At 54.5% G+C, this 27,663-nt stretch overlaps 6 protein-coding genes across 6 annotated transcripts; 3 read left to right on the forward strand and 3 right to left on the reverse strand.

Annotated features, from left to right (window-relative positions):
- Positions 1-293: 293 nt before the first annotated feature.
- SETTUDRAFT_113879 (uncharacterized protein) lies at positions 294-5,255 on the reverse strand. The gene is made up of 2 exons (XM_008022694.1): positions 853-5,255; positions 294-796 (listed from the first exon to the last, which is right to left on the reverse strand). Exons 1-2 carry the CDS (start codon positions 5,241-5,243, stop codon positions 511-513), a joined length of 4,677 nt encoding a protein of 1,558 aa, XP_008020885.1. The 5' UTR covers positions 5,244-5,255; the 3' UTR covers positions 294-510.
- A 3,918-nt stretch (positions 5,256-9,173) lies between these two features.
- SETTUDRAFT_133710 (uncharacterized protein) lies at positions 9,174-12,502 on the reverse strand. The gene is made up of 2 exons (XM_008022695.1): positions 10,033-12,502; positions 9,174-9,984 (listed from the first exon to the last, which is right to left on the reverse strand). The coding sequence occupies exons 1-2, from the start codon at positions 12,259-12,261 to the stop codon at positions 9,334-9,336; spliced, it is 2,880 nt and encodes a 959-aa protein (XP_008020886.1). The 5' UTR covers positions 12,262-12,502; the 3' UTR covers positions 9,174-9,333.
- Positions 12,503-16,863: 4,361 nt separating this feature from the next.
- On the forward strand, positions 16,864-19,001 carry SETTUDRAFT_85191 (uncharacterized protein; the record flags this gene model as incomplete). The annotated part of the gene is made up of 5 exons (XM_008022194.1): positions 16,864-16,906; positions 17,180-17,302; positions 17,368-17,479; positions 17,529-17,733; positions 17,790-19,001. 5 exons carry the CDS (start codon positions 16,864-16,866, stop codon positions 18,999-19,001), a joined length of 1,695 nt encoding a protein of 564 aa, XP_008020385.1.
- Positions 19,002-20,753: 1,752 nt separating this feature from the next.
- Positions 20,754-22,304, reverse strand: SETTUDRAFT_162420 (uncharacterized protein). The gene is made up of 2 exons (XM_008022696.1): positions 21,863-22,304; positions 20,754-21,751 (listed from the first exon to the last, which is right to left on the reverse strand). The coding sequence occupies exons 1-2, from the start codon at positions 22,291-22,293 to the stop codon at positions 20,794-20,796; spliced, it is 1,389 nt and encodes a 462-aa protein (XP_008020887.1). The 5' UTR covers positions 22,294-22,304; the 3' UTR covers positions 20,754-20,793.
- A 732-nt stretch (positions 22,305-23,036) lies between these two features.
- On the forward strand, positions 23,037-24,597 carry SETTUDRAFT_178238 (uncharacterized protein). The gene is made up of 3 exons (XM_008022697.1): positions 23,037-24,171; positions 24,224-24,289; positions 24,352-24,597. The coding sequence occupies exons 1-3, from the start codon at positions 23,122-23,124 to the stop codon at positions 24,556-24,558; spliced, it is 1,323 nt and encodes a 440-aa protein (XP_008020888.1). The 5' UTR covers positions 23,037-23,121; the 3' UTR covers positions 24,559-24,597.
- A 511-nt stretch (positions 24,598-25,108) lies between these two features.
- SETTUDRAFT_30353 (uncharacterized protein) lies at positions 25,109-26,924 on the forward strand (the record flags this gene model as incomplete). The annotated part of the gene is made up of 2 exons (XM_008022029.1): positions 25,109-25,306; positions 25,386-26,924. 2 exons carry the CDS (start codon positions 25,109-25,111, stop codon positions 26,922-26,924), a joined length of 1,737 nt encoding a protein of 578 aa, XP_008020220.1.
- Between the last annotated feature and the right edge of the window lie 739 nt (positions 26,925-27,663).

Raw genomic sequence — 27,663 nt, forward strand, 5'->3', positions numbered from 1 at the left:
AATCTCACGGACTACCGCTTTAGTCTACTCGCCCTGACCCGGATCCAGATCAGAGAAGTATAGCCGAACCCCGTGTAACACTTGAAGCTAATTACGACGTCGCATCAATAGACACAAGGAGTGTTATTAACCCCATCACGGATCTTGGCGAAGCCAACGATGTGAGAGTTAATCACACCAAGAGCCTAAAAAAAGTCTAGTTACGGTTTCATTACTAAACATCATACCAATCATCCCTAGCGGGTAAGCAGACTATTATTTGTTGAAACAAGTCGTATTGATATATACATGCAGGCTTTTTCATCAAGAGACAGTATTTGATGACATCAAATGTAGCTCAGCGCTTGAGCGTAAGAGGAACAGCAAATCTACGTCTTGACAGTGTACAAAGATTGCGATAAGAAAAAAATAGGGCAGAGGCGCATCGAAGCAGGCCAATTTAGAAACAAACAAACAAACAAACACATTATTAGTTAGACGGGACAATCTGAAGAGCAAACGGAGGTAAAATCAGTGTTCTGCCTTCTCCGACAGTTCTTGAGGTTGTGGTGTGCTGGCGCCAGTGATGGAGGCGTAGCGGCCAGTCTCGTCGGCCTTTTCGGCCTGGCCATCCAAGTTAAAGTTGTTGCTGCTGGCGGGGCGAGAGGGCTCATTGAGCATCGTCTGATTGGATGCCGCTTGTGGTGGAGTCGCATCTGGTGTGCTCATCTCGATCTTCTTGTTCTTAGGCACGCGGATGAGCCAATACAAGACGAGAGCACCGAAGATGTTGAAAATGACGTAGACCCAAAGGATGCTGCAAATATCAGGTCAGTAGTGCTTCAGGAATACGATGGCAAACGGCTGACTTACCCAAAGTTACGCCAAGCGTCGCTGTATTTAGATGAGATGTTCTTCAGGAAGGTGTTGGTGTCCTTGACAGTACAGAAGTTGCAGTCGGCTGTAGCATTGGGGTTTTGCACAGAGCCACCATTAGCAGCAATGTATGAGGCCATGTAGTCACCGCATGTCATGCCGCGCATTGGGTTGAGCTTGACAAACTCGTTCGCGGCACACTGCACCTGGTTGTTGGCGAGACCAGTAGACAACATACCAGACACCAGATACGTGAATGGTGAGACGCGGTACATGAAGATCCAGAAGCGAGGAAACTGGGAGGGCTGGGCGAGGACACCGCAGAAGATGAGGCAGAGCGAGAACATCAAGTTGGCAATGTTACCACCAGTCTCAGCCGAGTCGATACCAGCGATGACCATGTGCGTAAAGGTCGAGGTGAAGAGCAAGAACATCCAGACGAAGAGGAATGACTGGAAACCGCGGAGAGAAACAGCATCTGTGGGCTCGGCGTTCTTGTAAAGAGCGATGGGGTAGTACCAGCAGAAGAAGATAAGCACAGCCATGAGCGAGTTCCAGGGAAGTTCGACGATAATGTTGGAAGCCATGAAAGCCTTCCAAGAGTAGGTCTTGCTAGGCCGCTCACGAACCTCGTACAAGGCACGCTGAGTGACGAAGTGGGGCATGATCTGCTGGACCAATTGACCAAAGATGGTCATCAACATGAAGATACCAAACATCTGGTTCTGGAGACCAGTCTGGGTGTTAGGCATCTTGTACAGTGAGAAGCCAATGAAGAGAGCCGAGAAGACGCAGAGAGCCGTCTTTGCGTAGATGTACGAAGGTGTGCGCCAGTATTGTTGGAAGACACGAACCAACGTCTCACGCAGCTGGACAATGAATGGTGCGGCGAACTCGCGGTAAGCAGCCTCGTCCTCACGCTTCTGGGCAGACAGGGTACGCTGGAGAGCCTCGGCCTGGCCGCGTTCCGACTTAAGTTCGGCAAGATGACGCTTGACCTCAAGATACTCGGGAGAGCCGCGCCAGGTCTGGGGCCAGTCAATTTCAGTATGCGACCCAGGAGCAGCGCCAATGACTTCCAACATCCATTCGGCAGGATTGGCGGCAGGAGGGCATGGAGGACCGCCGTTGCGAACGAAGTAGTCGACAAGGGTCTTTGAGTTTTCGCCAATGTCTCCATAGTAAACCGTACGTCCACCGCGGGCCAAAAACAAAAGACGATCAAAGCGCTGGAACAACATGGCACTAGGCTGATGGATAGTACAAAGAATAGCCTGGCCGTTCTTCTTTAGCTTGTCGAGAAGGTCCAGAATAGCCCAAGAGGTTTGCGAGTCGAGTCCAGAGGTGGGTTCGTCAAGGAAAAGGAGGAGTGCTGGCTTAGCAGCCAATTCGACACCAATAGTAAGACGCTTTCGCTGCTCGACATTGAGACCTTCACCAGGCACACCCACGACCGCATCTGCGTATTCGGACATGTCCAGAAGCTTGATGACCTCGTCGACGTATTTGATCTTCTCTTCGCGGGAGACGTGTGCTGGCTGGCGCAGGATAGCAGAGAAAGTAAGGGCTTCGCGAACAGTTGAAGTGGAAAGGTGAAGATCTTGTTGTTGAGCGTAGCCCGTCTTGCGCTGGAAAGAGTCGTCACGGGGCTTGCCGTCTACCAGCATTTGACCGGTGATGACGCCCATGGTCGTACGCGTAGCCAAGCAGTCCAAAAGAGTAGTTTTACCAGCACCCGAAACACCCATGAGGGCAGTCAGAGTACCAGGCTTAACCCATCCATTGACGTGGTCGAGAATGCGGCGAGGCTCCCCCTTGATGGTGATGTCGTAGCAAACGTCCTCCCATTGGAAGATGGCGGTTTGACATTCAATTATAGCAATCTCATCAGAACTATCATTCTGCACAGCGACAGGACGTCCAGGATTAGCAGCTTCAACATCATCGTCGGACCTGCTTCTGGGAATGGGGAGCTTGTGACCACGACGGAAAACCAGGACTTCACCCTTGGACTTCTTGGCGGTAATGAATTCTGTTCCAGCAAGATAGATGAACATGAAGAAAATCAAGAATGCCCACATGATTCCGTAGTTGCGCCATTTGTTGCCAATTTTGTAGCCGAAAGCCGAGCCAATGTAGGCGTCACCTTCGACCCAGGGCTGTCCCGCAACGGATCCTATAGCGCTACAAGCTCGTTCGATACCCGAGGCATTCTCATAGCCAGTGCCGGAAGGAATGTACTTGTTGCACTGGAACCGCCTGTTGTGGTACTCGTTGACCATGAGCGACTCGAAACCATAGGCGACGGGGTTGACGCGGCGTATCCACTTGGCCCACCCCCGCATGTAGTTGGGAGGAATGGCGAAGCCAGTGTACATGACGAGAGCCAGGATGAGAATTGCAGCGGGCGCCAAAGCCTGTTCCAGGGTGCGCGACACAGCGGCAATGGATCGGAAAAGCATGGACATGGTGACGGTCAGCGTGAAGGAGATGAGGAGGAAGAAGAAGAAGTTGCCAGGCTCTCTCCGCAGGTTCGTCATGAAGTACAAAGTCAGGTTGAAACAGATTGCATTCACAATCTTGTAGGGCATATCCGTCAACATACTGGCAAAGGCTTCGGCAGATGGATGGTATAGAGCGTAGCGCGAGTGCTTCTCGACAATGGAACGTTGAGCATAGAGCGTCAGGATCTCGAGAGCAGAACTGAAGGCACTCATGAGGATGGCGAAGAAGAGTAGAGCGGATCGGGAATAGAAACTTCCCGACGTTTCCTGGAGGTTGTAGAAGACGGATCCAATGATGAGGGCCATGATGGAGTTTGCGAAAAACGCCGACATTGTAAGACTAGGATCAGCCTTTAAACGGACGAAGCCTCGCCATAGACAAAGCTTGATTTGGTCTCCGTAAGAAAGCGTGTAGGGCGACTGCTCGCGCTGGCCCTTTGCTTTCTCAAGTTTGCGGGCCTCCTGGAAGCGCTGGCTGGACTCGCCACCAATGGGATACTTTTGCTCGTAGGCTTCAATCTCGCCAAGGAGAGCTGCTCGCTCGGGAGAATTCAGCCACCGCTGCGCAAACTCATCAGGAGTGCGGGGAACGCGGCCCTCGAAGCCATCGCGAACGATACGCTCGAGGGGACTGGTCATGGAAGTCAAGAAATCGGCATCAGTCTGACGGTCGGGGCAGTAGAAACCCATGTTGACGAAGTAATCCTTGGCTGCTGTGGTACTGCCAAAGTAGATCTGGCGGCCTTCGTAGAGAACTAGCGCCTTGTCGAAGAGATCGTAAGCGGCTTGGGGCGCCTGGTAAATGGCGACAAATGCGGTACTGCCGTTGATCTCCGTCTCCATACGTAGCGTCTTGCAGAACTCGACGGCGTTTGCAGAGTCGAGACCTCTGGTGGAGTTGTCCCATGCTTGCAGGGGTGCTCTGCTGAGAGAGGCCTCGGCAATGGTGACACGTTTTCGCTCTCCACCGGAGACACCACGGATGTAGTCATTACCAACGCGAGTGTTGATAGTGTGAGAGATTCCGTACAAGGCCATGATGACATCACGCTGGTGTTCAGCGTACTGCTTTACACTGACGCCACCTAGGATGTGTCTTGGGCGACGAGCTTGAGCAGCAAAGTAGAGCGTCTCTCCGACCGTCAAGATGGGGAAATGAACATCGACTTCAGCGGTGTAGATAGCTTCACCGCGGTACTTGTTGTTCATTTCCTCGGCACTGATACCTTGGTAGTTGAGGCGCGAGTTTTCGTCGACAAAGAAACCGTGCGTCTCTCCAGTAATCGTCTTCAAGAAAGTGGAGCAACCGGATCCGGGGGGTCCAAGCACAACCAACATCTCACCCGCCTCTACTATGCCGTCGCAGTTTCGCAGAATATTGATCTTGCGGCCTTTATCGCCCATGAGTTTCTTGGCCAAGCCAACACCCGCGAGCCAACTGTTACCAACGCTCTTCTGGAAATCGGCATCGGTGCCAAAACCATGGACGTTGAGGTCGCGAAAACTTATGCCGGCAGTGCGTTTGGGCGGTGCATTGGCGTCTTGCTCTTGCAAGTTAAGCATGGCCTTTGTCCAGGCGCGGGCGTTGAAGTTTTTGCCATTGGGGTCGAGGGGCGAGTCGGGAGCGGCATTGAAGGGGTTTCCATATGCATAGGATTGGCTGCTCTGGGCAGTCAGGCGTCTGGCAAGATGGTGGACAGCCTCCTCTCTCCGGTTGGCCTCTGCTATTTCGTCGGCATCGCGTGTGTTGTAGGGCCCTTTCTTTGGGTCTGAGTGGTGGTGGTGAGCGCCGGTCGAGCCGTCAGCAGCAGCTATTGTGGATGCGTCTGATTCGGAGTGGGCGTGGTCGTGATGGTCATGGTCATGTGAGTGTTGTAGACTCATGGTGGGCCAAGTGGTGCCACTGAGTGGCCAGGACCAGTGTGAGTAACGTGAGGGAGGCAAACAGGAACAGGTATTAGGGAGTAGAGGTATTAGAAGGTGGTATGAGAAGGGGATGTAGGACCAAGAGGTGCAAGGCCAGGAAAGAAATGGATAGCAACGATAAACGGAAGACGCAGCTAATAAGAGCAGTGCTGGCCTGGCTGGCCCGGTGAAGAATTTGGTCCAGCGTACGGGGGACCTTCACGGCTTGGCTTGCCAGCCGGAGGACGGATGCTCTCGTCTACCTGGCAGAAATGGCATGGTGGATCCCGGCTATGCGGGCATACGACGGCCTGTAAGCCAGCCAGCCAATCGGACCCGCAAAGCTACGAGAGATTTATCTTTCTACCTTGTTCTCTCATTCACCGACCAACTGGCCACTACGGTTTTGCCATGTGCAGCCCCGGACGAACTGCGCATGCGGCTGCGCTAGAAGCTGCCTCTTCCGATCATCTCGCGAGGCTCTGACGTCGCGCTGCACCGCGCGCCCCTGTCGTAGTCCCCGGCACTGCGTGTGTGTGCTACAGCTGCTGTAGCCCACACGTATGATGAGCCATGGGCGGTGTCCGTGGCCATTCGTCCGGTTGTCCATACAATGCTGCCCTTTGCTGTACTCGTGCTCGGCGCGCGCATGTGGCTGAGCCAAGTGCTTGGTTAGCCCGCTCACTTGGCGTAGTTGGACAAGCGGAAGAGAAAGCGAGGGCGGCTCTTGGTCCTTGAAATGCAGGCAGTCTGGGCAGCACTTGTAGTAGACTGCATCTTGTGCGCGTCGTCGACTCGCCTTGGGCCAGGAGAAAGCGGGCAAACGGAGCCACGCACCATGTCGACGCTGTGCCCGGCCAGGGCAGACACGCAATGCAATTGTTTGTTGGCCCCCCTGGCCAGGCGACCGACGACGCTAGAACATTTGCTGCGGACGAAAAATCGCAGTGGTGTAGGTGAAGAAGGGTGGGTGGAGACGGGAGCCCCGGCTGGCAGAGAGCATCATGACGCTAAGTGGCTAGCTCGGCTCGGCGACGGATACGCCTCGATCCGGGGCAGGGCTCTCTGCTCTGGGGGGACCTGCAAGATATGTGAACGCCTCAGCCTTACCGAGTCCCGGCGACCTGACAAGCTAATCTGGCCCAGCGGAACCGTCACCAGGCGGATGCCCTTTTCCCGGCTGCCGATGCAGCACATGCTGGCACTCTGTATATCTCGGTGTGTCGCCCAAGTGCTTATACGCCTCGCTGCAAGTTGCCATCTGCCTGAATATCCCTATGTCTTGCGGTTTTGGTCCGGCAGCCAGTCCCCGTCCTGCAGCCCCCCGGCTACTCCGTATATCTGAAATCATTCGGCCCCAGCTCTTCACGTGTCTGCCCACTGGGCCCGTCTGCCATAGGGAGTTCTACACACATATGCAACGAGAGAAGGAGAGGGACCCGGCCCAATCGAGACGCTTTGTCCTAGGGGCATTCTCTGATTTATAGGAGCTCCTTTAGTAAGCCCCGACAACTGGTCTCGGCCGAGGAAACGAGCGGACGAGCTTCAAGTCGTAAGCTCGTTGCAGCATGACTAGGTAGTGCAGCACTGTCCAATCAAGACACATCTGTGCTGTGACAACATGAAGACTACCTTTTCTCTGCGCTCTCCAGCTGGTTCCGTTTGATGCCCTAGTTGCCTCGTGGACGGCATGTATGAATCTGCGCATTTGCGTGTTGTGTAGGGGCAGCCCCCTACAAGAAGAGCGCACGCAAGACACCAGGCGCGCGATAGAAACAAGCGTCTCGCGTATCGAATTCCGCTAAGTAAGCTAAGGAAAGATAACACGGTCGAAAATTACGCCGCACAGACCCAATCCGACCGGACCCGACCAACAATTGCAGTTGCGCTCGTCCGCAAACTCCGAGCCTAGCACTATCGCTTTCACACGCCACAACGCACCAACACGACGACTCTGCGTCGCACGCGGCCAATACGACAATGCGATACGTGCAATGTTTCAGAAAATGCCGACTCCAGCTCGAAACAGCCTTGCTGTCACTATCGTCGTACGCATGTCACAATCGCATCCCAACGGGTCCGTCCCTTTTCCGTCCCGATGCGCCATACGCCACCGTCCCCACCACTACCCGCATCGACTTCTGCAGTCTGTCATACCCGATGATCCACACTGCCCGCATCCCGCCCCCGAAGAAATGATAAGCTACGCACGATTCCCCCGGATTTGCTTACGATGGCAACGCTATATCTAGGTTTCCTTCCGTGCGTCGTCCCCACATACGAGTCGTAATTTCCCCAGCCCGTTCCTACGATATAAAAGCACTCCAAATTGCTGGAGCGTGCAAGATGGTGAGGGGCAATAGACTCGAAACGTGTCTTCAAACTGAACTGGACTGGACTGGACTGGACTGGACAGAATTGAACGAGACTGAACGAGACTACACCTAGACTGCGCCTAGACTGCACTACGCTGCACTGAACTGCACTAAACTGGCACCCAACACTCGATTCTACGTATTTTCGTCACTCCAGACATACCAGGTAATGTATATCAAAACCACGCACGAGACGCTCGACTCTCCATATATGCCGTCATTTTTGCCACACTCTCTACACCCCCTATCGCTGCCTGTTGCCAGAAAACAACATTGCTACAAACAGAAAACCAAATGTATGGCGGAAACTTGATATCTCTCAACATGCTCGTCTGCATTTTCCGCAATGCCCAGCACAGCACAGCCGGATAGAAAATCAGAGATGAGAGAAACAGGAAAAACACCAACAAAACTTCGTACTTGGCGCTTCTCTGCTAAACTCTTGAAAATGACTTCATTTACCTTGCTATATCCTGCTTTCCCCATGGCTAAGGAGACCAAGTCTAGCTACGAAATATATCACACGACACAGCACATTAACATCATAGCACATCACACAGTCCATGCCATGACGTAAAGCCGCAAGAATACCAAGCACCTAACCACTCGTTCCTACGAGGAATCCCAGTATGCCAAATGCAGCAGGGAATACGCTAAGAAACCAGGGTGTGAACTATGCAGCCATCACACAACTCCAAACATGATATTCATTAAAAATAAAACAAGGATGTGCATTCTGGGTAACGCAACATGAAGCAGCCTCTGAGAAAAATTTTGATATGTAGGTTGGTAAGGAGGTCGGTAGGTGTAGGTAAGCAGGGATGTAGATAGATGAACAAATAATGACTTTTCTACATCAGTGTCCGAACAGAGTATACACATCCCATTCTACACACCATACAATGAGTATATCTACGTCAGTGAGTCGGAATGACGTGGGAAACGAATGGAAAACCTGCTTTACCCTTTGTGTCTGATGCATGTGTTGTATTACTTGTTTTCGGTGCGTTTAGCATAGGATAGTGAGAGTCCCCCCCCCCTTTTTTTAGATTCCGACTCTGCAAGCGGGAAAGTGAGTGAGTAGATGTGTAAGTGAGAAAGTGAACCAGTAAGTAAGAAAGAAAGAAAAAGAGAGCAAGTGTCAGATCCCCCATCCGACTATAACACTCTGGCAAACTCTCACGTGCCCTCCCTCAAGTGTAGTATACAAATACCTCTGGTCGCTAGTATGCCTCACTACCGATCCGTCTCGTGAAATACTACCGCCATCTATTACCGCTATCTAGTACCTAATACTGCTAGCTATACCGCGCTACAATGTTGTGAACCTGGCATGTAATAGGAGCCTGTTGAACTTTGTCCATGTATCATCACAAGTGATCACCTGTTCTCCTTTGCGTAGAAACAGAAAATCATAAAACAAACAAACAAAAAACTAGATAGACAGGAAGATCAATAGACAGTGCACAATATCACGATAAGTGAAGAAGAAGAAGAAGAAGAAGAAGAAGAAAAAGAAGAAGAAGAAAAGGCAGGTAAAACTAATTGATACAATTGTAGATCAAATCTAATCATGCAAGACGAGTATTTCACTTTTCTCTACCTCATGTCTACATGCGAAAAATAAGGCCCACCCTTGACACACACACACACACACACACACGTCAACCCCCAAGAATACTCAAATGCACACCTCACCAAATCCTCTTAGCAACCATAGCATACCGACTAACATGGCCAAAGCTAGTTCCTCTCTCCCTCTCCTCGAGCTCCTTCTTCCTCGCCTTCTCATCTCTCTCACGCAGACGTTTCAGCGCATCAGCATCATCATCGTAAATGACTTTTCTTTTGTCGTCATCGACGTCGACGACGCCCCAGCCGCCGATGCGTTTTCCGCCCGTCTCGACGCTCATCTTTTCGCGCTCCTGCATGCCGATGTAGCGCTTGCGGCTGACGGAGAGCAGGAACATGCCGAGGATGAGCTTGAGGGCGAGGAAGACGAGGTAGCCGACGAGGAACACGATGAGCATCGTCGAGGCGGCGATGACGTCGTCGAGCGTGTAGGAGAATGTCTCGTACCAGGTTTTGGAAGGGAGGCCCGCGCCAAATGAGGAGCGGCCCAGTGCGCGCCGGAATACGTGGTCGATGTGGGCGAGGGCCGCCGTCGTAGCAGGCGACGAAGTGGTGGCTTCGGACGCGAGCGAAGTGGATGTCGCGTGTAGAGGTGGCGGCATGTGAAGCGCAATGAACATGTGGTAGGTTTGGATGGCTGCGCGGATAAAGAGACATGAAAGTGGTATGACGGGCAGTCCTAGTCTGCGTGTCAAGTCTGCATCGGCAAAGGCCTGGCCATCGTTAGTCGGTCATTATGCAAATGGGATGAGCAGGCTCACGTTGGAATAATAGTCCTTTGCTAGCACGTCGAAAAACTTGCTGTACACCTCGGGCTTGTACTGGTTAAACTTTGTAATGTACGCATGCTTCAGCCAGTCGACAAACATCTCGCTGCCCAGCACCAACAAGAATGGGTTGAGCACCTGAGCAATGTACTTGGGAAAGATGGTGAAGCTCATTGGAATGATGCTCGAGGCCTTGAATGCGGTTGCAGACGAAGCATTTGCAGATCCCGTAAACATTGCCGTCCAGGAAGTCTCACTGCTCTGGATGCTGAGACCGCCTACTTCGACAACGTTACGCATAGCAATGATGAGAAGCATGAGCCACAGCTGGAAGCGCTCAACAATGTCTGCGCATGTAATCTGGAAGAGGTTTTCCTTCTCAAACTTTTTGAACACGGTGCCCTTGATCTCGACAAACTGGTTAGACATCAACAGTGTTAGAAGAGCGTTCGAGTACGAGTTTACAGCCACGTTCAGTGTAATGACCTGGTAAAAGAGAGCAGTGGCATGGGCCACGGTGTAGACAAGGGCGAGCGAGAACATGCCAAGCGGACGAAGGACTTTACTTCTGCCGTCGGCATTGCGCTCAAGCGTCTCACGGGAAAAGAGACACTCGAGGACATCCTGACCCATTGCAGACAACAGGCGGTCGCACACCTCAAGCACGTTGTAAATGACATAGAGCTTGATAGCCGACTGTCCACGGATCCCATGGTACATGCGGCTTGCGTCGAATCGCATGAGAACGAAGCAGCTTGCAACGACGAGCAGGCCTTTGAGTATATCCGCCTTGTGGCTTGGCTGGAGCGTAGATGGCGTCGACTTTGTGCGGCGATGACGGAATCTCGAGTTTCGAGGCCGGCGCGCTTTGAGGTCTTTCAGGTCTGGGAACTTGAAGCTTGTAGAAGCGCTGGGATTCTGCCTGTTGGCCGAAGTAACGGTTGATGAAGACGACTTCCGCGACATGGACGGTGGCTCTTCGTCAGCCGGAGTAGGGTGCGGTGTAGGTGCATCGACATGCTTTCTCCTTTCCCAGAGACGAGGCAGACCATTGTAGACAAAGGCCCAGAGATCACGAAACTCCTTTACAATGACGGAGCCCCACCACTTGACCAAGATGGCAATGGCAAGCAGGAACCGCAGGGGTAGGATGGTCAAGACGTGCATCCAGGCATCCAAACAAGCAAGGGTGCCAAATCCCAGGATGCCTTCAATCTTGAATGGTATCCTCAAGAAATTGAGCAAGCGCTCGTATTTGATCTCGGAGGATTCGTAAGGGAACTCGGAGGTAGCAGGCCGGTAAATGTACAGCGGAGAGGGACGGGTGGCAGAGAGCTCGAGCGATAGAAATGTAGGCATTGACATTGGTGGCAGCGGGAGAGCGATTGGGGTGGGCGATACGTGGTCACGCATCTCGCGTGCCTCGCGGTGGCGTTCGTGGCCCTTGGACATGGCCTCCTTGTGCGGCAGCTCTATGGGCGGAGGAACATGCCTACTCTGCCTGCGCTCTTCTGTCTCTTGCAGCTGGTTGTGTGTTCGCGACCGCGATCTCGACGTGGCTCTCCGCACGAGGGCGGGCGTTGTGACGGAGCGCGCTAGAGGTATTGGCCGACCGTTGCGCAATTCGGTAGACGGGGCCTTGATGACAAGTGTCTCCTTGTCCTGGGCCAGCTCCCGGCCTCTAGGGGCCTTGTCCCTGTGTGCATCATGTGTTGTGCCATTGGTCTCGAGAGGCGGTCCCAGAACGGGTCGCTGGGGTTTTTTGTTGCCGCCCTGGTTGTCCATTGCCTCGAGTGGCGCTGCATCCTCCAGCTCGTCCTCTGGAATTGGGGTTGCCGCGCGCACGGGAATACTCGCAGGCTCGCTGGTGAGCTCGTGGATCTGGCGAGGGCTGAGCTTGAGCATCTTGTCGTGCTCCGACACGCTGCTCCTTCTGCGCCCGTCTCCAGGGCGCTTGATGGGCCGGATCTTCTCGCTAGTGTCGGATAGGATGGCGTCTTCGTGTGCACTTGGCGTCCGGCTCGTAGCATTGGAGGCGATGGCGCTGTTGGCCTCGTCCCTGGAGCCATTCGTCATGCTGTGCAATGCCTCGTCGATGCTCGCTCCATGGTTGCCGTGGGCGGTCGGGGGTGCCGCATCGGCTGGTTCGGGCGAGGGCGCGGGCGTGGGCAGCTGTTCGTTTGCGTTGACTTCACCGTGAGCCGCGGGGTCTGCTCCGTTCATGGCTCGAGGCTTTGCCCAAGTGCATCGTGTCTTGTCCGCTACTATGCTGGGTTGTAGCGACGCTTGAGAGCTCGGGCATAGGGCTTAGCGCACTTGGATCTCTGCCGAACCGGGACCCCCCAAGCATTACAGGTGCCTGAAATGGTCGTACTACCACGAGTCACGACCAACAAAGTGTAGAATTAGCCGTGAGCGCTCGTGAGGCTGGCACGCACATGCAATGTCAGTTTGGCCAAGCGCCGTTGCAAGCGGGCTTAGGCGGCGAGGCCTTGCCTATTCCTCTAGCCTGGCCATCTGAGGATGTGCACGTGACATGAGTTTGGCTTGGCCAAGGGCCGTTCTGCCTGGGCAACTCTGGACCACGACACACTACCCCTACCACTACTGTCGTCATGGGTCTATCCAAAGGCTGAGACTGTGCGCGTCTTTGACTTGCAGCTCATGCAACCTACTCCTTTTCCTGGGCCTTGTGCGCCCAATGCCCCGGCCAATCTTGGCATACGGCCTACAATAATATTGTAGGTTTCCGTATCGTGTCTCAGTACGGGTGTGCAAGACGAAGCAGTTGGTCTTGAGCATGCTATATGCGGCAAAAGGTTGACAGAGGCCAGATAACCTGGACGAGCAGAAGACGATGGGCGTAAGCGGTTCCCAAGCATCTCGCACGCGAAACCAATCGGATGTGCACGTCTTTTGCAAAATGCAGGGGAAACAAGATGCTGACAGCTCCGTATTGTATGGAGAAGGCCTTGAGGATTTTAGTAGTTGATGCACGCGGCACGTCCACCTACTTGGGCATCAACGGAACAAAGGCCGTTTGCTTTTCGGGGCTTTGTCAGAAGCAATCCCCATGGTCCTGCAATACGACTTGGAGTTAGCGCATCTGCATCCACTGCCCTACATACGGAAGCGATTTTATGGGTCGCCTCGTGCTGCATCCTTGCTCCCATCTGCCACGAGACAGGATGTCAGAAGAAGCGGTGTGTGCATGTGCATGCAATTAAACCTACATGTCAATGTCGGACTAGGTCAGCCCGCTTTGGGGACATGTCTCTGCACGCGTGTCAATGCATCCGTCGTACCGATGACATGTCCAGTCCCCCAGTGACAGTGCCAAAACGTCCATGTTCGGGTCGTACCGCGCGTGTCCAGACAAGGGTGTGGCAGTCTGCGCCGAGAACCCAAGACACCATGGCCACTTGGCGTTTGCCCTTCTCTCTGGCCTGGGGGATAAAGGGCGCGCTGTGTAGCAACAAGCCAGTTGCACTTCCTCATCGCATACGCATCCCGGTGAGAATGGACATGCCATTTGGGTCAATGGATGCAACGCCAGATGCTTCTCCACATAAGCCGTTATTTGCTTTTACGGGCCATGCCCTTGTGTTTGTCAGCCCCAAGTTCCAGAATACATGACGATGTACACACGGCTGCCGATTCGGCCGTGTGCCGTGCAAAGATCAGCTTCAGGCTTACCAGTGCCAGGCCATACGCGTGCTGTCGTGGTACAAGCATCGCATCCATTGTCTGTCAACTCGTGTTTACTGGGATTCTTACATGTACAGCTTACGTGCATGTGGCGGACGCGGTGCATATGCACACAAAGCAATGTGAGTACACACGTGACTTTTGCATGGGTTGGACGACAGCGACCGTGCTTGGCAGTTGGGCATGGCGACGTCTGGTGTGCGTCTGGAGGTCACCCATGACGGCGACGGGAACCGATAATAGGCCATGTTGCAGCGCAAAGTTGTTCCGAGCCGCCAGATCTGGGGAGAATAAGGCGGCAGCATGGTGTGGTGCGGTGCCGACGACGCTAACTCGAGACAGAAGGGCTGCACCCGGGTGGGGACAGAGCCCAGGCAGGTGGTGACAGCTGTCTCAGGCCGGGGAACGAGGTGGTGAGGTGCATACTTACACATACATATGCATAGGGGCGTCCATGGCATGGAGCAGTCGATGAATCCATGAGGGCATGCCGGCCAGTAAGACGCTGTGTGGCACGGGCACTATATCGAGGCTGCAGATGAAGGAAGCGGTGTAGCCAATGGCGCGTGCCCAAGACAAGCCAGAGCCCGTCAACGTCACACTGTCGCAGATTGAGGCCTCAGGTGTTGGGGCGGCATGAATCGCAAAGCGTTGGTGGTGGATAGAGGCACGACCGGGACTAGTTTCAAGCAACGCTCATTTGACTCGGCCGACGTGTGTGAAGCTACCGCAACCGGGCTATAGAGGCTAGAGACCAGAGGCCCGGGATATGGCAGTGGATAGCCGCTAGGTACCGCTCTGCTGGAGAGCGAGGGACATGTATGCAGCACGTGGCTGTGGCTGTGGCACCAATCAGTGGCCAGCCATCCACTTGCACTTGTAGCGCACAGGCTGTGGCGCAGCTGCGTACTACCAAGTAGTTGGCTTGTGGCTGGGCCTCGTCGCCAGCTAGAGGCCATCTAGATGCCATGCCCTATCGACGCTTCTTCAGCCCTCCTCAACCACGCTGGCACTGGCGCACACACTCGGACAAGCGGGACATGGCGTGGGCATGGGCGTCGTGGATGAGGCTGAGCATGCTACCACTACAGGACATATGCACGTGGCTGCATAAGCCAGCTGAGGGCCGCGTGGGTTAATGTCCGTAGGCAGGCGAAAAGGGGAAGTCTTCTAGAACGAGTCAACTGCTTAGCCGAGCGTGCGGCCGGCCGGGGTTCGGACACATGGAGCGCCAGCACATGGCATTGCGCAGAGGCATCTTCGTCAGTGCAGTGTGTGGCCGGCTGTTGTGGGACTCGACATTACGTATGGGCCGCCCGGATAGGCAACACGGCATGAAGCCATGGAACGAGGTGGATTCACGGACCGAAAGACAATTTTTTTTTTTTGCGGCCAGATTTTTTTGGCAGTAAACATGAAACTGTTGACCGGTGGCGAGGTTTTTTTGGCGGCCACGATGGCGTAGAGAGAGAGAGTGTGTGTACTAGGCGTACTACATAGGTGTAGTGTATACTAGACGTGGGCTGGATGGGCCAGGGGTCAGGGCCACGGACTAGCGCAGGTCCTTGCGGAGAAGGCGTGCGGAAAGCAAAAGCAGCCAAGACGACGTGTTCGTTCTGGAGCGGATTTGGGTTTGGAGAGACGACGCGGTGCTGGGGGAACAGCCGTCGTGGCGTGCATTGCCCGTCGTAACCGTGACATGTGAGGATGCACATGCGTCGGGGCGCGCGGGCCTGGGCAGAGCATGTGTGTACGTACGTACGTACATGTCCATGTATCATGTATGTATACTTGGTGGGTGTCCATGCAGCGACGGGTGGTTGCACACGGCATGGGCGTACATGTCGTATAAGAAATACCACCTGTCCTGGGATCAGAGGCGCTGGCGGGCTAGCGGCGGGCGACTCTGAGACTGCGTTTGCGAGCAGCAGAAGGCGGATGGAACAAGCTTGGAAGAAGCATCAGAGGCATCCAATCGGGCCTTGCTCCACCAGGCGGAGCGTGGGAGCGACAGGGAGACGAGGGACAATATCGGCGACATGTCGACGAGCCGGCGTCAGAGGTCGACGATAGGCGGGCGGGCAGCTTTAACCTTTGGACAGCGTCTAAGCCTAATGGAGGCGCGAGTGGAGAGGGGAGCGGTTGGTTGGGAGGGGAGGCGTCTCAGGACATGCACATGGAGCAGATGCCGATCGGCGCGGGAGCAGTTGGCCGTCATCTCGCATCGCGCAGGCCCGGGAGGGGGTGGATGTGCATGTGCATGTACGTGGTAGTGGTGATGGTGGTGATGGTGGTGGTGGTGGTGGTGGTGGTGCGGCGTGCAGGCGGTATGGGGTATGTAGCTGTGGGCGTGGGGGGTTTGGTGGTGGTTTGGTGGTGGAGGTGGAGGGTGCATGGGGGCTGCCATCCACTCGTCGTCACATGGCGGGCCAGGGCTGTCTAGAAGCAGCCACCGTCAGCGAGCTGTCGCTTGTTGCTGTCGTCGTTGTTGTTGTGATATCGTCGCGTCCGGCTATAGCAGAGGACGGATGGTCGACTATAGGTGCGGTGCATCAATGCAGCCATCAGCGCAGCACCACCTCCACCACCTCCACCACCACCAGCAACAGCCGCGTTTGCCATGCGGGGCGTCTGGCTGGACTGGCTCTGCTACCACAGGCGCGCCCATGGCAAGGCATGGCAAGCAAGGATGCGACTCAAAACGTGTAACCCATGCCATTGCCTGTGCGTTGCTTGCGCCCTAGTGCTGCCGACACTAATCTGCCTTTGGCCACGACCTGCGAATCGTGCGTCTTCAAACCCGTCGGGCCTCCTTTCAACTTCTTGTTCATTGCCTGCGACACGCCCGCTGCCGCTGCCGCCGCCGCCGCCGCTGTCTGCCCATCTGCCAGCCTGCTTGTGCCTTCATAATCCCCAGCTTGCCCGCCGCCCATCACCGCCCTCGCCCGCTGCACCTTCGCCGTGCCAGCCTCCCCCAGTTGGCCTCTCGCTCGCTCCCCCCCCCCACCACCACCACCACCACTGCGACGCCGCCCCCGCCGCCTGATGCATCGCTAGACCTGCACTCCTTCTGCCCTGTCCGCCTGCAACGCTGCCTGCCGCCCATTGTAGCCCCCCATGGGTCAGAGCAACGGCAAGCCCGTCGTCTTCACCGACCAAGGTGCGTTGTCTGTCCTGCAAGCATGAAAATAGTCTCGACAAGAGGAGGATCACATGCTCGAGCGTGAGCGTGGGAGAAGGCGAGAGAACGTGAGAGAAAAAGCCAGAGTGCGCGCGAGAGAGAAACAGAGCAAGAGACTGGGAAGATGCCCGTCCTGTGCAGGCAAATTTGGAACACGGGCCCGCGCCCATGTCCATGCCACGCCTGGGGCACGGGAAACACGCACACACACACACACACTGTTCGTGCAAGACCAGACTAACCATGCACCAGTCAACCTCAACCACTTCCGCCTCCTACGCGTCGTCGGCAAGGGCGCATTCGGTAAGGTGCGCATCGTTGAGCGAAAAGACACCGGCCTCACGTTCGCGCTCAAGTACATACGCAAAGATGAAGGTCGGTCTGCACATGCTCGCCGCCTACTAGGCAGGGGGCCCAGCCATGCTGACCTTGTGTCACAGTCGTACGGTCGGAAAGCGTCCGCAACATTATCCGCGAGCGCCGCATGCTCGAGCATCTCAACCACCCGTTTCTCTGCAACCTGCGCTACAGCTTCCAGGACATTGAATACCTGTATGGCCCCTCGCCCCGCTCGCCCCAGACACGACGCTGACCACGCCAGGTACATTGTCGTCGATCTCATGAACGGCGGTGATTTGCGCTTCCACATCTCGCGCAAGACCTTCACAGAAGACGCCGTGCGCTTTTGGATAGCCGAGCTCGGTTGCGCCGTGCGCTACATACACCAGCAGGGCATTGTCCACCGAGACATCAAGCCAGACAACGTTCTGCTCGACTCGGAAGGCCACGTCCATCTTGCAGACTTTGTAAGCTCTACATGTAACCCTATGCCCCTCCCCTGCCTGCTTGCTGACACCCTCAGAACGTTGCCTCCGACTTCACACCCCACAAGCCGCTGACGAGCAAATCGGGCACCCTCGCCTACCTGGCCCCCGAGGTATACGAAGGCAAGGGCTACTCATGCGAGGTCGACTGGTGGTCGCTGGGCGTGCTCTTCTACGAGTGCATATACAACAAGCGGCCCTTTGAGGCCAGCAGCCATGACTCCCTCGCCGCCAAAATCTCCAAAGGAGAGCCTACGTATCCCGTCACCAGCCCGCCCGTCTCGATGCCCTGCCTACATGCCATCAGCTCGCTGCTGGAAAAGGACCGGAGAAAGCGCATAGGTGCCATTGGTTTCGACTCGTTCATCGACAACCCCTTCTTCCGCCCCATCGATTTTGGTGCGCTCGAGCGCAAGGAGATTGAACCCATCTTCATACCCTCGAGCGACAAGACCAACTTTGACGCGACGTATGATCTCGAGGAACTGCTGCTCGAGGAGGCGCCGCTCGAAGCCCGTGCACGCAGGCAGAAGCCCAGAGAAGCTCTCAAGGAAGATGCTACAGAACAAGAGATCCGCGCCGACGAACTGCACCGGATGATTGAGACTCTGTTTGAGCCTTTCAACTACACGACTGCTGGCGACCAACGAATCCCAGCTGCCGTAGCAGTTCCTGATCCACAAGACTCGGGCGCAGGCTCGCGAGCCAGCAACCAAAGCCAGCCTGACCACGTCCCCACGTCTGCGCCAGCCCAAGGAGAACCCTCTAGACGTCCACCACACGTCAACACAAAGTCTCAGGATGTCGACCTCCACCCCTCGCGCTCCACCACAACTGCACGATCGACACAATCACCAAACGGCAGTCCTCCTCTTGCCACGAGCATCCTTCAGCAGACTGCAAACAACGGCTCTCCTACATCGCAACGCGGTGAGCGTGCCGACTACTTCCCCGCCGACGGCGCCGACGTCCCCACACCCTCGTTCTCCCGACCCATGAATAACCGCCAACGAGGCTCACAACGCAGCACAAGCATGGGTGGAGGCGTACAGGTAGTTCTCAACGAGACAGGTTCATGGACCGATATGGCTAACCAGAGCTCCGCGCTTGTACAGAACGCCCAAACTGAGAAACCATCTGGCATGCTCGGTTTCCTCAGCCGCAAAAAGGGCCGGGACAGGAGCCCCAAGGCAAAAGAAAGAGGCGTCCTAGGTAAAGAGGGCGCCCGAGTCATCATCAGCAACACCTGAAGGGCCTTTTTTTCTTCTTTTTCAATTCTTCCGCCGCGCATTACACGTTGGGCTCACGCTCCATATCCGGCCCAAGCGCTCAACGAGTCCCCTTGAGTCAGTCTCTTATCCGGTTCCAAGTCGATGTTTTCATTCCGGGGGGCGCGGCGTGCTGGCGTCTTCCAGGGCATGCTTAGATATATGCCCCGATTCCTCTTACCAACGACTCTGCGACGCTTTGGGCATATATTGCCTCCTCTCTCTCTCTCCGACATTTTTGTTGCATTTCACATTTGCATACCCCGGCGACAACCTGGGGAGGAAAGGGCGTGAGAAATTGGGCGTTGCCGGATATTTTGCTTGTCCATTTTTTTCTTTGTCGACTTTTCCTTCTCTTAACCCTTTTTTACTCTAGTTTTTTATTTTATTGATGCGAGAATTATGCTGGGATGGAGTGGGATGAAGACTGAAAGGAGTGTAAGGAAGACAAGGGGGAAGGAGGGTGAGGTCCCTCGCAATCACATACGAGTCCCCGATAGAGAGACAGGGAAAGGACTTCTTTCACGAAGCCACACGGTGGGATCATATATACCTGGTTGGTATATGGGTGGGTAGGGGAATATTGGTGATGAAATGGGATACTAGTGTCGTAGTCGTAGTCGTATTAATGGGGTGGGCGAACCAAAACCAACCCATTTCAAGAGAAAAAGCGAGAGTCATTGACACTTTTGGCTTTTATTCCTCACTTCACTCTGATTTGTTTCCATTTGCATATCTGATGAAATCATAGCCTATGTTCGTGATTAATTACAACATTCAATCTCTAACCTTGTATTTTTCTCTAGGTACAGAGACTGACTGTCTTTTTTTTCAAGGCTAAATAGTTGGGATTCTAAATGATAAAGGATGAGATATGAACATCTTTTTTTTTAAAAATTTTTTTTTGGTTTCACTGCAATTAGAATCAGATCAGTGTCACTCCTGTAAAACAGAAAAATAATACATTAATAAAGTTGATTTGACAGATTATATGTAAGTAAGAAGAAAATTATAAAAAAATAGAATAGAGGAAGAGGAAGAGGAAGATGTGGTTGAATGATCCATCTCAGCCAAGAGACGTACTTGGAAGTAAAAAGTAACAATTTCAAGTAAGCACTCACAGTAAAAGGTCTGCAATATGCAAAAAAAACAAGCTTTATATTCACAAGCGTGGAAAAAGAATTACATCACTTAAGCACTTGATTTGTACTCCTTAGCTTGATCTATTTTTTTTTTACTTTGTTTGCTTGCTATGGGACTTGTGGTTATTGTATGTAGAAGGAAGTATATATATATATATTCATGTTTGTGTGTGTATGTGTGATATAAGTGGGTATATAAGATATGATTTAGATATTCTCCTTACACCACACTACATGTTCTACTTTACTTCCGCTTCTTCTTCTTCTTCATTTCATCAAGCCATCATATGTATCGAACCTACACCAACACCAATACTAACAATTACAATTTCCAAACAAGACGCTCGCGTGCGGAAAACAAAAAAAAACACACGCATACTGAATACAATACCAACAGCAACGAAAAAAAAAGATAAGATGAAACTTGGGAGAAGAAAATGATATTTCGGGTATCGAGTTAAATAAACGCCATTTTCTGTTTCTAACACATCGTCCTCTCAGACTCGCATGATAATGTGCCTTTCACATACTTCCACCCTCTGTCAGTCTTTTCTCATACAATCAAAAAACTAAAAAAAAAACTAAAAAAACTCGGATACAAACATTAACAGGATACAAAATAGGCAATGGGCTCATCGAGGCTTAATGTTAGAGCGAGCGAGCCACAATGCCACGCTCTCCTTTGCCACGTCGCTGCCCCAGACGCCATCTGCGCCTCCTCGTCGCCATTCCTCGCCAGAAGCGTCTTCGCCACCTCCACGTGTGGCCTCGCCGAGCAGGACCTCGAGATCGCGCTTTTGGCTTGAGAGCCAGCGCTTGAAGAAGGCAACTGGGTCCTTGGACATGCTGGTGAAAAAGGCATGCTTTGCCTTGGATTGGCCTATGGCACCCATCAAAAGTACCAGTTGCTCGTCAATCTTTTGAATCTCCTGCAGCGTCTGGATACTGTCTGGTCGGCGCAAAATATCCTGGAACAGTGGCTGCATCGGGTCCTCGAGCGCTACCTGCACATCGTATACAGTTGGTTGGAAAGGCGTCTTGCCTGAGTCGGTCGGTGGCGAGATATAGTCCTTGTCGACGCGAATCGTGTATTGCAGTTGCATGGGCGGGAGTGTGGTGAGGTGCGGCTTGATGAGTTGAGGCAGGTTCGGAAAGAAGAAGTGGTCCTGGCCGCCAAATAGCGCCTTAAGCCTGGCGTCGCATGCAAACTTGCGCTCGTCATCTTCCTGCTGCAGATGTTGCGACCGCGCATACTCCCAAATGCCCATGAGCACACCCGCGCGGTCCTCCTCATCGGTATCGAGCAGCTCGGCCAGAGGTTTGCTCAGGCGAAAGACCTCGGGGTTCTGGTATCGCTGAAGATTGATTGTGATGTTGATGTTCTCGTCGCCCTTGCGCTCAAACTCGAGTTCGCTGAAATTAGCCTCCTTGGCAGTAGGATTCTCGGGCCGCTTCCACTCGATCTGCGTGAAGTTGTCGGGCTGTAAACTCTTGGCGCGGTCGAAATCGATATTGATGGATGTGAAGTAGTGCGAGAAGAGCTTGGGTTTCGCGGCGGGCTTGCGCTCGGCGGCGGCTCCATCTTGGTCCCTAGTCGCTCATTAGTCCTGACCTTAATCGCACGTGTGTGTTGCATGCGCGACTCCGGAGGCGCAAAAGTCGCGCGCGCAGAGCTGCGGCTGCAAGCTGGACCAGACGTACATGGCATCGGCATCCTTATCGTCGTCGTCGTCTTCGTCGTCTTCTAGACCGTCGTCGCCTTCCTCGTCCAGCAGGCGGCCCTGGATCTTGACGCGGTACGTGGCGTTGTTCTCGCTCTCAAAGTCAAAGGCGTCGGCATCGATGCCGCTGCTCTGCCACGGCTGGTTCTCGGCCGTGTTGGATATCCATATGCGCATGGTGCCGTAGCGCGAGGCGCGCGAGTGGTGCTTCGAGTCCATGACATCGAGCTTCTTGCGCATCATGGTCGCGTCGAGGGTGCGCTCGACGTCGCGCAATTCGCGGTAGCGGGCCACGCCGTCGCCAATGCAGACATCCTCGACGCCCTCGGGGATGTTCTTGTCGGTCGGATTCTTTGCGATGCGGCGCATCTTCTCGCGGCGCTCGGCCTCGGCGCGCTGCGAAGCCTGCATGCTGGCGTTTGTGTTGTACGGGGGCTGGGCGGGCGGGTGCTGGGGGTGGACAATGGGGCCTGGGTTGCGGAACAAGTGAGCGAGGTCGTTCCTGCTAATCATGGTCTGGTCTCGGGGGCGCAAACGGCGGCGGAGGGCGGGCGTCGGGGTGAAGGGGAGGGTGCAAGTGAAAACAGTGGTGTGGCACGCTGTACTGACCTGGGCGGCGGGACGGCGTAGCTGCATTGTGCTGTTGCGGATAATTATATCCCCGTGCCTGATAGTTCGGTTGCATGGTGCGAAGGGGAGGGCAGATGAACGGCAGCAAGAGTCGCGATGAGGGCGCGTCCGGGGCGATGGCGGGTGGGCAGGATGGAAAGGTCACGTCCTTGCAGACGCGTCAAGGTTGAGGTTAGGTACGTACTACATGCTGCACGGATACTGCTAGCTCCCCCTATAGCCATGCGGGGCAGCCAAACCAGCCCCCCACTACCACCACCAGCCAGCGAGGCGCGCGCCGCCGGGTGCTTGCTGGTGCTGGCGCTGGTGCTGGTGCTGGCGCAGTCGCGATGCAGCCTCATGGCGCCTGAAGCCATGCGTGCCATGGCTGGCGCTGGCCTCCGAGCCGCCTGTCCTGCTGTCGTCGGCGCCCGTCTTCATTCACTGCCCGTGCATCGTGCTTGGCGGCCCATACCCACGCCCACTTGGGGAGGCTGTCTGCACATCGTCCCCCGGGCCCCCCTCCTCATGCCCCCCTCCTGCCGCTGTCCTCTGCTTGCTGCCCCCCCGGGAACTTGCCATTTACAACCAGCCGTCCAGATACCCGCGCCCGGTGAATAGACGCAGAAGATGGATGCCGGCACACGGGGCAGCCCACTGAGCAAGATCACCAACGTCCGCATACCCTACCAGCCGCCATCATCGCTCTGGGACATCTCCCTCCACGACGGCCGGATCGCCTCTGTGGATGCCCATGACAGTGCCTCGCAGACCGGGGGCGAGGGCACGCTAGATGGAGGCAACCGCCTGCTCGCGCCATCCCTCTGCCATGCCCACATCCATCTCGACAAGTGCTTTCTCCTCCAGGACCCCAAGTTTGGCGACCTGCAGATTGAGAGCGGCGACTTCAACGAGGCCATGGACATGACGGGCAAAGCCAAATCCCGGTTCGACCAAGAGGATCTGCTGAGGCGGGGCACACGACTCATTGAAGAGAGCATCCAGCACGGCGTCACCGCGATGCGGGCATTCGTAGAAGTGGACGGCGTAGTGGAGCTCCAGTGTCTGCATGCCGGTCTGAAGCTCAAGGACGCTTTCCGAGATCGGTGTGAGGTGCAAATATGTGCATTCGCCCAACTTCCCCTGTTTTCTGGCCCGGACCACGGTGCGCAGGCAAGGGCGTTGATGAGCACCGCTGCGTCTTTTGAGAACGTGCATGTGCTTGGGAGCACGCCGTACGTAGAGGACAATGAAGCAAAGTCCAAAGAAAACGTACGATGGCTCACTCGATTAGCACTCGAACAGGGCAAGCATTTGGATCTCCATCTCGACTACTTCCTGGAAGAGGAGAAATCACCTCTGGTCTGGAGCGCCCTGGAGATATTCCGAGAACTGCAGTGGGATAAGAAAGGCGTCAGCAAACAGATTACACTGGGACACTGCACCCGGCTGACGAGGTTCCGGAACGATGAGTGGACGCATCTGAGACAAGAAGTAGACAAGCTGCCCGTCTCTTTTGTTGGACTTCCGACTTCCGACCTGTTTATGATGCGGACGCCAGAGAATGTACGCGGGACATTGCCCATCACTGAGCTTATCAATGAGCATGGCTTCAATGCTGCCATTGCCATCAACAACGTAGGCAACGCATTCACTCCCTATGGGAATTGTGATCCGCTGGTACGAAGTGACGCCATATGGTCCAAGGCGTCAAAAGCTGACCTCTTCTCAGTCGATAGCATCTTTGGGGGTCGGCCTGTATCAGGCTGGGACGAAGAAAGACGCTGAGCTGTTATACGTGAGCAACCATTTCCCTTCCTTGAGTCCTGAATGCTGCCACTGACCATTCCCACCCTGCAGGAAACCGTGTCAACCCGCGCAAAGGCGGCCATTGGGTGCGAGTCTACTGATTTAGTTCTGAAGCCTGGACAGCCTGCCGACTTTGTCATGTTCGATAGAATGGACAGCGGGTGGCACTGCAGGAAGAGCGTGGCAGAGGTGGTGTATGATGCTGGACATAGCCGTCGAACCATTTACAGGGGGCGAGTGACGTCTTTGAATAGTTGATATAGAGTTTACGCCCAGCCCCTACGTGATAGCATAAACCATCTTTTCTCCTCTGTTTTTCTCATCGACAGCAGCATGATCGCAAACACGGTCACTAGAGTATGCAAACACTATACTCTGGGCGTACTGACTGCTGATGTTGTCTTTGTCTGCTGCGTGCGCAGCCAATGCAGCCCTTCCCTGCATGCATCGTGACTGCCTTCTGTCACTCAGTGGCGCCAAGTAACCGTGCCCGTGTTACTGTGCAAACAATCCACCCAGTCTCTCACCTGCACATTGCCGCTCACACTGTACAATCACCGCGTGCGCCGCCAGCCTTGTTCACTGCGAGGCGGCAGGCATACCAGCCCACGTGGTCCTCACCTTCACTTCACTGATAAGCGCCTTCTCCTACTGGACTCGCCTATTCCATCGTTGAGCACAAACACCACGAGCTGGTTGAAATAGCCATAGTTACATCACTGCCACGTGGTTAGCCTCAACTGATATCCTTATCACACTGCTGCAACCAGCATCCGCTCGCCGCGCCTCGCCCGACCGGCTCACCACCATGGATGCCCCAGACAGCTATGCGGTGCATCGCACTGCGCCACAGTCGCCGGCTCAGGAAGTGGTGGAGCATCAACTGGCGATTCGCGCTGAGCCAGAGCAGGGGGGGCTTGAGCAGGGGGGGCTAGAGCAGGTGTATTCTTCACACCAGCCACCTAATCTTTACCAGCTCGTCTACAAGTTTCTAGACAACATCAAGGTACGCTATTGCAATCGACTGACATCTCTCGCGCATCCTATCACGGCCCGCGTTTCACCGACTTGGCTAACCCGTGCAGCTTCGATTCGGAGAAGACTCGTTTGAGGTGACGTCGATTTGGGATGCTCTCGCCGAGTTTCGAGCATCAAGGAAGTCTAAGAACGACACCCTTGCCATCATCGAATTCTCACTGAGCAATCACAACGACCTCAAGCGGGATCTTAGGGATGTATTGTTTCATCCGGAAGCACTCCAACGGCCAAGCATATTTGATGTTGGCTCCGATCAAGCCATTCAGCTACCCGCTCCGCAATTCTTACAGCCAGTCCATCAGCCCCAGATGTACCTGCCCACAGGCTCATGGTACCAAGACAGACAAAACTATCCATTAGCCAACCTCAGCAATGGCCAGCCATGGTCTTCTGGTGCACCCAATCTGCTGCCCAATCATGTACAATCGTTCGCAGCCAACTACCCCGACACCTCTGCTCATTACGACCAAAGTCACGCGCCTCAAGCTACGTTTCAGCACACAGTAGCAACCTCGATGAATAGTCCGTCTATCCTTGGTGTCCCAACTGCTGTACCCATCGGCCAAGCCTTTGATGAGATGCCTGCGACTCCGGATCACCACCATGGAGTCATTGGAGACGAAGTCTCGCAAGAAGCCACAGACAGCCAAAGCCCTGAGAGTGCTAGCCAAGTGTCGGTATCTCATACAAACATGGCCCCGCCAACTGTTCCACTTCAGCCGAAGAGTAAGGCCCAAGCGAAGCAATCGCAGCCAGATAGCGCATCAGGACCCTACATTCATGGCCTATGTGGCAAAGGCTTTTCCAGCAGATCAAGGGTCAAGAAGCACCACTGGGGATATAGACTCGATGATTTAGATACGACAACTGGCTGTTGGGCGAAATACGGGAAGCCGAACGTTAACTGGAATGATCATCCGAGCTGTAAAGAAGGTACAAAAGTCTTACATCAGGCTAAGAAGACGAGTCGGACTACAGCCAAGCAGGAGGAGCTTCAGGAACAGCCTAAAATGGCGCCTCCGACGTCTACCCTCCAAGACCTTTCGGGAAGCGCCCCGCCCACGTCTATTCTGCATGAAGATCATCAAGATGCTTCCCAAGACATGGGCTTCTACCACTCACAGCAACCGCCTAGCCAGTCCAGTTTCGACAGCCTGCTTAGTGCTGTGAATGTCGCCTCTCGAATTGATGCGCCACAGCCGCAAGAGCCCATCCACTCGGTAGTCTGTCACCTTGATGCTCAAGCGGCTGCTGCAGAGAATAGTAGACAGTACGTGACTGATTGGCAAAACGCCTCGACGGGCAATGGCGAAGAAGCTGTCGCTATGGATCAGCATCACGTATACAGCACAGCAGATCTTGGGACAAGCTATCCACTAGGCGGCTTTCATGTGCCTTTGGAAGTAGCTCTACCCATGTCTGGCGGAAGTCATGTGCATACATCCTCGATGTATTCTCCTAGAAGTGGAAACTGGATCGGCAATCATGTCAGCACGTTCGACGGCAGTACACAGGACAGCCGCGCGCCTCCCGACCTGCCTGCACCTGTGTCCCCTGACCCATATGAAAGGAGCCGAGAAATCTAGGGCACCCAGCTCTTGTCAGGGACTTGGGCATCTGCTCGGAAGGACCGACTTGGGCGAACCGCTTTGTTTCCGGGGTGAGGCGGGTCCACCGATATTATTGCAGCACCGAATGAACGCACGGGTACGTACAGGACAATGTCGATGATGGAGGAAATACCATGGCCTGCGTTTGGACGGCTAGACGCGCGTACTGTGTGGGCAACGAGCACCAGCAAGCCTCAAGGTAGAACAGCTGAGCCCAGGAATTAGTAAAGAAATGTATGTCAGGCTACTAAATCCTTCAGAACTCTGCTTCGCATGCTACTTGGTGAAGATGACTTTACTCGACAGCTAAGGCTGCAGCCCCGCGGCAGAAGACAATACAACAAGCGCCAGGCTGCGGCAGGATTGCTACAAGCAGTATACGCCCCGGGATTGTGTGGTATGTACACACAGCTGCTAACCATGTGGCATGGTCAAGCTTCCACGCACACGGGTAAGCTCATGAACAGGGGGCGATGCAAGGCCCTGGGGCCCCAACAATTCTCCACAACTTTACCCAAGCTGACCCCATGGCCCGCCGCCTGTCGAGGCACGGCATCATGTTTCTCCGCGATTTCCCGCCAATCGTGACTTTTGCCGGTGCCTTTTGGGCTGGTGGTCCCGGCATATGTAGTGAGATTATTCAAGCGTGGTTTTTGGAGCTATGACGACCGGGGGGAGGAAGCGTGCAAGGGAGCTGCACCACGACACCGTGATA

This window comes from Exserohilum turcica, assembly GCF_000359705.1.
Source record: "Exserohilum turcica Et28A unplaced genomic scaffold SETTUscaffold_1, whole genome shotgun sequence".
Classification (NCBI taxonomy): domain Eukaryota; kingdom Fungi; phylum Ascomycota; class Dothideomycetes; order Pleosporales; family Pleosporaceae; genus Exserohilum; species Exserohilum turcicum.